The sequence below is a fragment of the Brassica oleracea genome, chromosome C2 (assembly GCF_000695525.1).
Source record: "Brassica oleracea var. oleracea cultivar TO1000 chromosome C2, BOL, whole genome shotgun sequence".
In the NCBI taxonomy this organism is placed as follows: Eukaryota; Viridiplantae; Streptophyta; class Magnoliopsida; order Brassicales; family Brassicaceae; genus Brassica; species Brassica oleracea.
In genome coordinates this window covers 1,213,536-1,225,383 of record NC_027749.1, presented here as the reverse complement: position 1 = coordinate 1,225,383, position 11,848 = coordinate 1,213,536, and the positions used below count along the sequence as shown (strand labels likewise).

Sequence of the window (11,848 nt, the reverse complement as noted above, 5' to 3'; positions counted from 1 at the left end):
TAAAGGTGTTTATAGATGTCTAAAAACGAGCTGGGTTAACCCAACAAGCCTTGGTTAACCCACAAAAACATAGATATTTTTCTCCGTAGTGACCAGAAAAGGTCGCTACCAGAGGTCACTACGCTCTGTAGCGACTTGTCATGCCCGCTACGTGTGGCCTCTAGGATACTTAGGAAATTTTCGAAGTCTTGAACGCATAGCGACCTCGTAAAGTCGCTATGGGTGGCCGCTGTAGAAGGCGCTTCAAATCTAGCGGCCTCTACATCCCGCTACACATGCCCGCTACGGTACTTATTTTCTGTAGCGACCAGCCTTTGCCGCTACGCCTGGCCGCTAGGAACCTTCAACGACTCATCTACATTCTTTGGGCATCAAAACACTCCTTGGGGCACATAGTTCATCATGAAACTCCCTCCAACACCTGATAAGGACTAATGCATGGAAATGCAACCTAGACATGTGTAAATGCTATTCCAAAAGACCAATGTGCACAAGAAATGATAATTAAAACAATGTAAATATGCAAGATATCACTCTTCCGGATTTCGAGGCTGAGCCGAGGAGAAGAAGTATACCTTACGGCCAATTTCACAGGAGAACAAGAGCTGAGGACGAGCAGAAGATTGTTCCAGAAACAGATCCGTGAACTCTTGACGGTCAAGCATAGAAGGCCATAGCTTCTATACGCAACGACATCCAGGGCCGGTCCTGGGCAAAGCCTAACGAAATATTGGCCTTAGGCCCCCAAAAATTTTGGAAAAAATTACATAGAAAAAAACCCCCAAAAATTTTTTTTTAGACCCCCAAATTTACCAAAAAAAAATTTTTAGCTGTAATTTTAAAAAAACCGCCTACGGCCCCCTAAATCTCGGGGCCGGCCCTGACGACATCTCCCTATGTATTCCGGCGACAGTCTCAAGAATATCTCGTAGATGAGATCAGTTGAGATCGGCAATGAGTTTTCGTCAGCGTAAAATCGCCGATGACCAAGGATAGTTTGACGATCCTCCACGAGCTTCTGTCGCCGGTTTGTCATGGTGGAACCCTAATAAGATCGGATATCAAAGTCGCGAACGTATATAAGACTTGTGTCAAAGAGTATATATAGAACGGCCACGTTTAGTTAAAAAAGTTTTATCAAATTAAGTGTTTGTTTTAGAGAATTTTTTTCGTTACAAAATAAGTGTCGTTTTCGATTTTCAATGCAAAATTTATTAATTTTATGAAAAAATTATTTTTCTATTGGTTGAAATATGCTTAGGTGTATAGGTAATAATGTTTTTTTATAGGAAATGTCCAAAATTAATTGTTTTCTTAATTCGTGTGCCGAAACTTAAACGACACTTATAATGAAACAGATGGAGTAGTAAACAATTAATTACTGTTTTCCAAGGATGTCATCTGAGGTTTTGAAGCTTTGTGTTGTTATGTTCACATTTCCTAATTACCATAGTTTATCATTTTTTTTAACTTTCTGAAAAAACTAACTTATGCTGATTTGGTACATATGGATTTGTCAGGATTTAATATATATGATTTTGGGTTTAAGGTTTTGCTGGCGGTTTTAACAACGTTAATTTTTTTTTGAGAATTACTACTATTTTTTCTTTTTCTTTTTCAAAAACATAATATGAGCTGGCAAATTTTATTAGTTATTATGTTAAGGGTGAATCTAAAAAAAAACTCTACTTATTACCAATCTATTTAATTAATTATTGATATTTTTAAAAGGGTTCTAAAATTTTTTTCACTCATTGGTATTAAGAAAAAAATGTAAGAAATAAATGGAAAAGAGAGATAAGTTTGCTTTGTGAATAGTATATACTCCATCCGTTTCAAAATGTTATATATTTTAAATTTTCACATATTTTAATAAAACACATTAAATCTACATAATTTTTTGTGATTTTTTTCTATAATTTTAAACCAATAAAAATCCAACAAGTGCAATTATTTTTTTTTTGAAATTTGCATTTAGTTAATAAAACATGCATTGAAAATGTAAAAAAAAAAAGAATTTTTTGAAATAATTTTTTTTATAGAATATGTAATTTTATGAAACGGATGAACTATCGGGGTATTTAGGTTAAGTACGAAAAAGGTAAGAGATGTGATAATGGGATTATGTGTACGGGTCACAGGCAAGTACGAATAATGAGAGTGATAAGGCCAAAGAAGAGGAATAGAGATTAGAGAGGCATCTGCATTTTTTGGACAGAAGCTGAAAACTCACTTCACACGAGGATTTTTAAGATATCGTATGTCGTGTGTCTCGTGATTTGTCAAATCACACATCTTCATCCCACTCATCTATTATCAGTTTGAATCCTAATCTTCTTAATACCATACCGATGTGGTAGCTTTAGTTTTTTTAATATACAACTGGAATGTTCCATACCGAATTCCTAAAATTAAGATGTTGAAAAATCCAATATTCTTTTTTTTGTAAACAAAAATCCAATATTCTTGCCATCTCAGTTACCTACATCGCCAATAATAATGAGAAAATGAATCATATGGTACCAATTCTCAAATGAGATGCATTGGCCTAAGCCTCAAACATACAAGATTGCAAGCAAATAATAGTATAGTAAAGCGTCGTTGCTCTTATAGCTAAGGACACAGGTTAATGCGACAACATTATATTGTTATAATTTTATCTCTTTACCCACACTAACAAGTGAGTATTTATCTATACTATTAAAACAAAATTCATGACTTAATTCATAAGTGATTTTTTTTTTAATTTGGACCACCCTTAGAAAGTTGTTTAAATTATTTTTTATATAAATATTTCAGTTATTTGAATATTTTATAACAAACAAATCAAATAAATATTCCTATATTTTCTTTTAACTGAATAAAAATCTTTTCATATCTTCTTTACAATATAAAACATATTTCATTTTTCATTAAAATAAAGCTTTTAAATATTTAATCAATTTCGTATTTGTTTAAAATAAATGTATATTTCCTTTTTCACAAATAATAATTTATTTTTTAGTTAATTTCGTGTTTATTTGAAAATTAAATATATATTTCATTTTAACTAAAATTTTTTTTTAAAACATCTAATTAATTTTGTAATTATAACTAATCTCATGTACAATATTTTGCTAAATTTACGATACTAATTTAATATAATAATTTTTAATTAAATTTTTGATCCTTAATCAATAAGATTTTTCAATTTAGAATTTTATATCACATGATTTAGTATATGCCATCATTGAAAATTCAAAACATATAAATTAAGCTACTGCATGTGAACTATAAAATTGTCGTGTGTTTAAAATGTTATATTAAATAATTTGTAATATGTTAAATATTATAGTTAACCATGTAAAATAAATAATTATGTGTAGAAATGAAAATAATCACCTGTTGGAGATCTAGTATTATATTAAATTTGATACACATGATAATCATAACAACTAATCGGAATGAAGACGTGTCAAATCTTCAAGATTAAAATAGTGATACTAATAATAATAGAATAGGGGGCACATTTTGGGTTATGATGACTCTGCTTTCATCACATGTTACTGATAATATTTTTGTGAAAGTAATGTTTCATCTTTGTATCGCACTATGGGTCATTAGATCGTAAACATTTTTTCTCAACGTTTGATATAATTATCATGGTACACTAGTCAAGCAGTATAACCAAATAGAAACAATTTTAGTAACTCCTGTATCCTTTACAAGAAATGACATGCATTTGGATGTCTTATCATCATCAATTTTAGTGTCAAACATGAATACTTTAAAGGCTGTCTCGTGGAGTGGATATTAATGTATTCTAAGGGTGACTTCACGGTCTTCACCTCTATCTACATGGAGGAAAAATTTGGAGAATTTGAGTGTGCTAGCTAAAGAAGAATAAAAGAAATACTGCAAATACTCGAGGAGCAACTGAAAAGAGAACACTGATTTAAAAGCCACTATCATTTCAATATTATAATTATTAGAAAAAAAAACAATCGGGGAGAACTATTTCTGCTTTTAGAAATTCCACTTTTAGTGTTTGCTCTGTTGAGGAGTGAAATAAACATAAGAATGTGGTTTAGGGTCACCAAAAACTACTGTGCAAGAGTGTGGATTCGCCAGAGCTTCTCGCTACTATGTCACTGCTGCGACTCCAACACACTACGCCGTCTCAAACATCGACGGTTCTTCACAGATTTGTCTCTGCGACTCTCTCACCGGAACTGCTAGCTTATACAGAGGTTCACGGACTTCTCGTTCTCAAAACCCACTTGTTGGGTTCTTCAACGTCATTTTTGACTTATGTGTGTTTTTTCGAACGCGGGTTTTAGGAATACAAGTAAAGCTTTTCTATGGGTCTCTTCTCTCCTTAGCCACATTTATCCCTCGTTATGTTTTAGTTATTTTCGTTTATTAGTTTACCGTCGAGGATCTCTCCATTTGTAACGAACTCAAACTCTTCGGCTTTTAATTTTAATATAAGCATTTGGTGTTAAAAAAAGGTCAGCAAAAACATATACTCCTTCCGTTTTATTTTAATTATCGTTTTAGGTTTATACGCACAAATTAAAAAAAAATTAATTTTACATATTTCTAAAATAAAAACATCATTACTTATAGACATAACCATATTTCAACTAATAAAAAATAAACTGTAAAATATTATTAATAATTTTTTTATTAAAATTTTAAAATGACATTTATTTTGAAACAAAAACTTTACACAGTTAAACCGAAATGGAAGGAGTATATTGAATCATTAGAATTTAGACCAATTCGCCGTTTGTATGACATTGATGTGATTTTTCTTTATAGGTCTTACTTAGGCCTTAGTGTCGTATTTGTAGTGCTAATTATTATGTTCACTTCATAACTTTATACGAAATGCATGTGTTGTAAATGATTGAAGATGTGATCTTAAGTGGGGACTCACACTGAGATTCTAAGCATATAACAAAGAGAAGATTAATTGCAATTTAAACTTAGAACTAAGAGAGGCAAGTGTTGCTAATCACTACTTACATAGCTCCTACTTTGCTTTTATTCTTCTCTTTGGTCTTTTTCCGTTTGACCCATTTTCCTCTTCTCCTTTGGTGTATAAACTAATACAACTATTTTTGTTTTGAATATATAAACTACTCCATTAGTTTCTTAGTGGATGAGAAAGGATAACATGTGACAGTGATAAACAAAATGAAAAGTGAAAGCTAGAACGGAATACTTGATACTATGCAAATTAAGGGGTAATAATTAAAGAAACCCCCAAATCCAACCAAATTGATGAAGATTTGGTCCCCAAAACATCTTTTAATCTTTCAATTTTAATGTATACATCTTTTTTTTTTTTTTTTTTTTTTTTGTCAACTTTTAATGTATACATCAACCCACATTTTTAATCATGTCACTAAAAGTGTAACGCGTAAAAGTCAGATGTAAGTACATCAAAAATCATCATGAAGTTCTGAACATAATTAGTATCATCACTAATAAATTATGAAGAGGCCAAACTTTATTAAATTATGAAGAGGCCAAACTTTATTAGACAACATAGTATATTTTTTTAAAAAAGACGATGGGAAACTCATGAAATGGGAACTTCGGGTGAGAGAAAATCTTTTAATCTTTCAATTTTAATTTATACATTTTTTTTTTTTTTTTTTTTTTTTTGTCAACTTTTAATGTATACATCAACCCACATTTTTAATCATGTCACTAAAAGTGTAACGCGTAAAAGTCAGATGTAAGTACATCAAAAATCATCATGAAGTTCTGAACATAATTAGTATCATCACTAATAAATTATGAAGAGGCCAAACTTTATTAAATTATGAAGAGGCCAAACTTTATTAGACAACATAGTATATTTTTTTAAAAAAGACGATGGGAAACTCATGAAATGGGAACTTCGGGTGAGAGAAAGAGGGAGACATATGAGGTGTTTATAGGCAAATTGTGGACCAACAAGGCACGAGCTACTCTTCTTTAATGAACCTTTCTTAGTTTCGTGGAATGATTATGTTTTATGAATATGTTTTTTGTTGAAAAACGATTATCTATTTTTTCCATAATCATGTTTGATTTTGGAAGTAATAACTCAGAAAATGATTAATGGAGGTTCTTAGGGTAGAGTTTTTAACGAAATATAAAAACCCGTCTCTTAATTTTTAACTAAAAACTAAAAACCGGTTCTTAAAAATATTATTAAAGAGCCAATTCTTAGTTTTTTAAATTAAAAGTTAAGAGACGGATTTTTATATTCCGTTAACAACCCCACCTAAGAACTTTTCATTAATTATGTTCTCGTCATGGTAAACCCAAAACTCATCTACTAAGAGCATCAGCTTTTTAAATAACCCGATACTGATGGCTCGATAATCCAAGTAAGTTTTTTTAATTATTTTATTATTTTTTCAGCTTTTAAAAAAAAAAAAAAAAAGTAGCCAATCGCGGATTTTCACGTGGTGATGGAGTCCGCGCACAATAATGTGTCTGTGAGTAAAACGATTCTTAGCTACAGATTGCAAGAGACAAAGTTGGCATAGATTCTTAAATTGTTTGGACCCCACAACTTATTATAATAATTTAATTTTAAGAATTTTTGGTTAAGAAGATGCTCTAACAAATTGTCTTCCTCAAGTCTTTTAATCTCTCAGGTATTGGTTTGGACTGTTGTTTCTTCGGAATGTAGGCTAGTTGATAAATGTTTCTCTTAAATTTAATTATATTATACATTATACGTACTGCTTTTAAAGATGATTTCAACCTCGGTTTCGACTGTTTTGTTTTCACGTGAATGTTTTGATATACAGTAACAAATTTTTCCATAACCATGTTTCGACTGTAAGAGAAACATTTATCAACTAGCCTACATTTATTTACGTGAAACATGATTAATTATCTTAAACCCAAAACCTGATTATAACCTTCCAAAACTCATCTACTAACAAATTTTTCCATGACTATGTTTCGACTGTTCTGTTTTCACGTGTAATTTTTTGATAGACAGTATTATGATATTGTATACATTTTATTTCATGTTAGGTTCCAAAGGATCAATCTTTTCAACAATATAATAAGTTGAAAAATAGAACCGAATTTCCCACTCTGGTATATTATTTCCTCCATATTTCTAATGTAAATATATATTACCATTTATAGATATTAGAATAATAATTTTATGATATTGTAGCTCTATTTTCTATGTATTTGTGATAACATACCATTTAATAACAAAAACTAATGCATGTATTATATTTGCATAAAAGCTAATGATATATGATGAAAAATCTAATAATGTCTAATATTTAAGACAAGATCCAAATTAGCTAAATACAGTCAAATTCTCACTTACCGAATATGCTTTAAGTTATTTGACAAAAATAGAAACAAATTAAACTCCAAGACTATGCCTTAAGTTACCGATTCTTAATGATTTTGTTTAAAACATTAAGCAAATTTAGAATGATATAACCATAAAATGATTATTATTTCTTATTCAACTGTTCATAAATTTATGGAATATTAAATGCTATAATTTTTTGAAAACAATAATAATTATGAAGAATAATAAGAAAAATGCAAAAGAGTATAATGATGAAAGGTCCTACTCGGTGCAGAACCCCCCCGTGTGCCCACTCTTCCCTCTCCATTAATTTTCTCTCTCTCTCTCTCTTTCTCTTTATCACCAATCCTCTCAACCATCATCATCATCATCATCATCAATGGCATTCTCCTTCATCCTCCTCCTCTCCTCCGTCGCTGCCGCTTTCCTCCTTTTCATTCGCCGCATCCGTTACAGGCGGATGGGTCTTCCTCCGGGAAGTCTCGGCTATCCTCTGATAGGCGAGACTCTGCAGCTGATCAAAGCTTACAAGACTGAAAACCCTGAGCCTTTCATCGACGAGAGAGTGGCCCGGTACGGTTCGGTTTTCATGACGCATCTATTCGGTGAACCGACGATTTTCTCTGCCGATGCGGAAATGAACCGGTTCGTTCTTCAGAACGAAGGGAAGCTTTTCGAGGGATCTTATCCAGCTTCCATATGTAACCTTTTGGGGAAACACTCTTTGGTTCTTATGAAAGGTTCTTTGCATAAACGTATGCATTCTCTTACCATGAGCTTCGCTAACTCTTCAATCATCAAAGACCATCTTATGCTAGATATTGACCGGTTAGTCCGGTTTAATCTTGATTCTTGGTCCTCTCGTGTTCTCCTCATGGAAGAAGCCAAAAAGGTATCAAATATCACGAAATTAATTAAACCCATTAATTTTTATTTCAGAACAAAAGAAAAATCAAGGAAATAAATTGTTAAACAGTAATTAGACGTTTTATAAAAGATTAAACAATAACTAGGAGTTTTATAGAAAAAACATACGGTGATCAAAAATGTTTAGAAAACTTGTTTTGTTTATGATTGATTTGCCACTTAGACGCCGTTTTTATCACATTTTTTTAATTGAGTAACCGGACTGAGCTCTTGGCTCAGTTAGTCACGACGAGTCACCGCATGCATGTTATAGATGATATATGTGTTATGATGATGATGATGATGATGCAGATAACGTTTGAGCTAACGGTGAAGCAGCTGATGAGCTTTGATCCAGGGGAATGGAGTGAAAGATTAAGGAAAGAGTATATTCTTGTCATCGAAGGATTCTTTTCTCTACCTATCCCTCTCTTCTCCACCACTTACCGCAAAGCCATCAAAGTATTTTTTATTAAATTAATTTATTTGCTCTTATTTTTTGTTTAATCATTTTAGGCTATTTTCTAATCAATGTATATTTGTATTTATAAGGCGCGGAGGAAGGTGGCAGAAGAGTTGACGGTGGTGGTGATGAAGAGGAGAGAGGAGGAGGTAGAAGGAGCCGAAAGAAAGAAAGATATGCTCGCGGCGTTGCTTGCGGCGGATGAAAGATTTTCCGATGAAGAGATTGTTGATTTCTTGGTGGCTATACTCGTCGCCGGTTATGAAACAACCTCTACGATCATGACTCTCGCCGTTAAATTTGTCACCGAAACTCCTCTAGCTCTTGCTCAACTCAAGGTATTTTTTTCAATGTTCGTATACATGTGTTTGTGTTTTTCTGATAATACAAAAAACAAACTTGTAGCGAAATTCAAACTTAGAATAGAGTTACTGATGATATTTTTTTTTGATGATATATTTTTTTTGGTAAAATTATTGATGATATATGTGACCATATATATTTGGACTGGTTTAAATCCATTTTGGTTGTCTATATGATTGATAAAAGCAAAAATAATTTATTAAACACACAAATTCTTAGCCAAAATATATTCATTGTTATATATTCATATAAATAATGTATTACAGGCTAGTAGTATCTATTTTCATCGATCAATTTCACATTTCTAAATTAAGCATATTAATAAGTGGGGTTTGAAGGTGAAAAGTGTTAAGAAAAACAACATGCAAAAGGTACGAGTTACCATATAAAAGTCAAACAAGTCTTTCTCGAACCCTAGACATCATCATTACATGTGTTCGTGATTTAGAAATGTTAAATGCTGTTGAAATAAGGAGTCACAGTTTCACAGATTTGACCAGTTTGTCTCCTCAACTGCATGCATTATTACATCTTCTTTTATCTTACTTTGTTCGAATATTCCCCACTAAATAATACATTTACACTAAAGATAAAAGTATTATTATCATAAATATGTTTGTGTTGCGAGTTGCGACCGACAAGCTCTCATCCCATTTTACGTGTTTGTTGACGTCATTAGTTTTGTTTGTAAACATGGCTTTAATAGTCACTAGATTTAGTGGCATCGTCGCTTAGTCACGAATAGAACCAAAACTTTGCCAAAGAAGCAGGTCAAAACTAGTGGCCTTGTGACCTAATTATACTTTTGTTTTAAATCTTTTTATTTGATTATTCTTTGATTTGTATTTTTTTTTTAATTTGAGACAGGAAGAGCATGAAAAGATTAGGGCAATGAAGAGTGATTCAGAGTGTCTTGAATGGAGCGATTACAAATCAATGCCGTTCACACAATGTGTAAGTATACTTTCTGAAAGCTATTATATTACTCTTCTTGTCTTAGCCTTTCTAGTAATGTCTCACAACAAGTCTATTTTTGATTCAGGTGGTTAATGAGACTCTGCGGATAGCTAACATCATCGGTGGTGTATTCAGACGTGCAATGACGGATGTGGAGATCAAAGGTCAGAGATTATAGGTGTTAAAATGATATTTCTGTATCAAAAATGCGAATAGTTTTTTTACATTTTAAAACCGTATAAAACAGGTCATAAGATTCCGAAAGGGTGGAAGGTTTTCTCATCGTTTAGAGCAGTTCATTTAGACCCAAACCACTTCAAAGACGCTCGCACTTTCAACCCTTGGAGATGGCAGGTTTAGTTTTTTGAACCATTAGCGTTCTTGAACTTGGTTTATAAGTTGCATCCTTGAATTTGAGTTATCCAATGATGCATTTTTAATGAACAGAGCAACTCGGTAACAAGAAGTCCTTCTAATGTATTTGCGCCGTTCGGTGGTGGACCAAGGATATGTCCCGGTTACGAGCTAGCTAGGGTTGCACTCTCTGTCTTCCTTCACCGCCTAGTGACTGGCTTCAGGTTTACATACCTTCATATGCACGATTCTATCCCTCTTGATCATTTTCAGAAGGGCTTAAACACTGATTTGATTTATTTTGTTTTGTTAATTTTTGAGCAGTTGGGTTCCTGCAGAGCAAGACCAGCTGGTCTTCTTTCCAACAACTAGAACACAGAAACGGTATCCAATCATCGTGAAGCGCCGTGATTGTGGCTTATCTTCTACTTTAAGATGAAGGGACCATAAGACTTTCTAGTTATAGAATAACAGCATTTCTCAGGATTAACTTCTTCTTTTTTTCTGCTTCCCCATCACTTAATAAAGCCTTGGCTTCTGTATATACATTTATGTATCTCATGCTTCCACTGAATCTATGTTGGTTCGCCGGAGTTGAGGAAGAGCGGGAAGGGGAGAGTGGAGCGAACCAGTAGAAGCAGTGAAGGTGTTAACTATTGAAACGACATCGTGATAGTTCTCAACTTTTTTTTCAACACAAATTAATAGGCTGATATTGTCGGCCCCGTTTAATTCCTTTTGTAAAAAATTGCGAGTCGTTTTAAAAAATAATAGAAAATCTAATCTGAACCCTAAAACGACGACGCGGACGTTCTCAACTTCTTTCTAGCCATGTCGTCTATACTCAATGGGCTGGGCTTTAGGCCCATTGTATTTTTTTTGAAATACATTGTGTTTTGTAGTGGACGCTTTGGTACCTATGAGACATTCTGATCAACGCCAAAGAAGATACCAGTTCAGGTCCAAGACTTTATTCGAGAATACATAAAGCGTTGAAAACCCACATGAACATCCTTAGACTGAATCTTAACCTAAGATTAATTTTCTTTGGTAAGTGACTTATGAGTTCGTACATGTAGTGAGTAGTGACCCTACTATCATTCTCATAATCTCATTGTAACCAAGTGGTTGGACTTAGTAGTTAGTAGTCAAGTGGTTATAGTCGAGAGATGTTGTGATTGTTATGTTAAATCATCATTAAAATTATACAACCGTCGTCGGTTGATAGTGTGTATTAGGGGTGTTCAATCCGGATATCGGTTCGGTTTCGGTTCGGTTTTTTCGGTTTTTCGGTATTTCGGTTAGTAAAATATAACTACCATTCTAAATCCATATTTACTTCGGTTCGGTTCGGTTTATATACCGTCGGTTTTCGGTTTATTAGGTTTTATACCAAAAAACATAATTCTTTATTTTGGTATCATATTATATGAATTTTAGAGTCTTTTTGTCAACACATTCATTTATTAAAAAAT

General features: G+C 32.7%; 1 protein-coding gene across 1 annotated transcript; it reads left to right on the top strand.

The window, feature by feature from the left end:
• Positions 1-7,612: 7,612 nt before the first annotated feature.
• On the top strand, positions 7,613-11,048 carry LOC106322573 (cytochrome P450 90A1-like). The gene is made up of 8 exons (XM_013760633.1): positions 7,613-8,222; positions 8,549-8,698; positions 8,789-9,037; positions 9,930-10,016; positions 10,105-10,183; positions 10,267-10,373; positions 10,467-10,597; positions 10,698-11,048. The coding sequence occupies exons 1-8, from the start codon at positions 7,710-7,712 to the stop codon at positions 10,810-10,812; spliced, it is 1,431 nt and encodes a 476-aa protein (XP_013616087.1). The 5' UTR covers positions 7,613-7,709; the 3' UTR covers positions 10,813-11,048.
• The last annotated feature ends 800 nt before the right edge of the window (positions 11,049-11,848 follow it).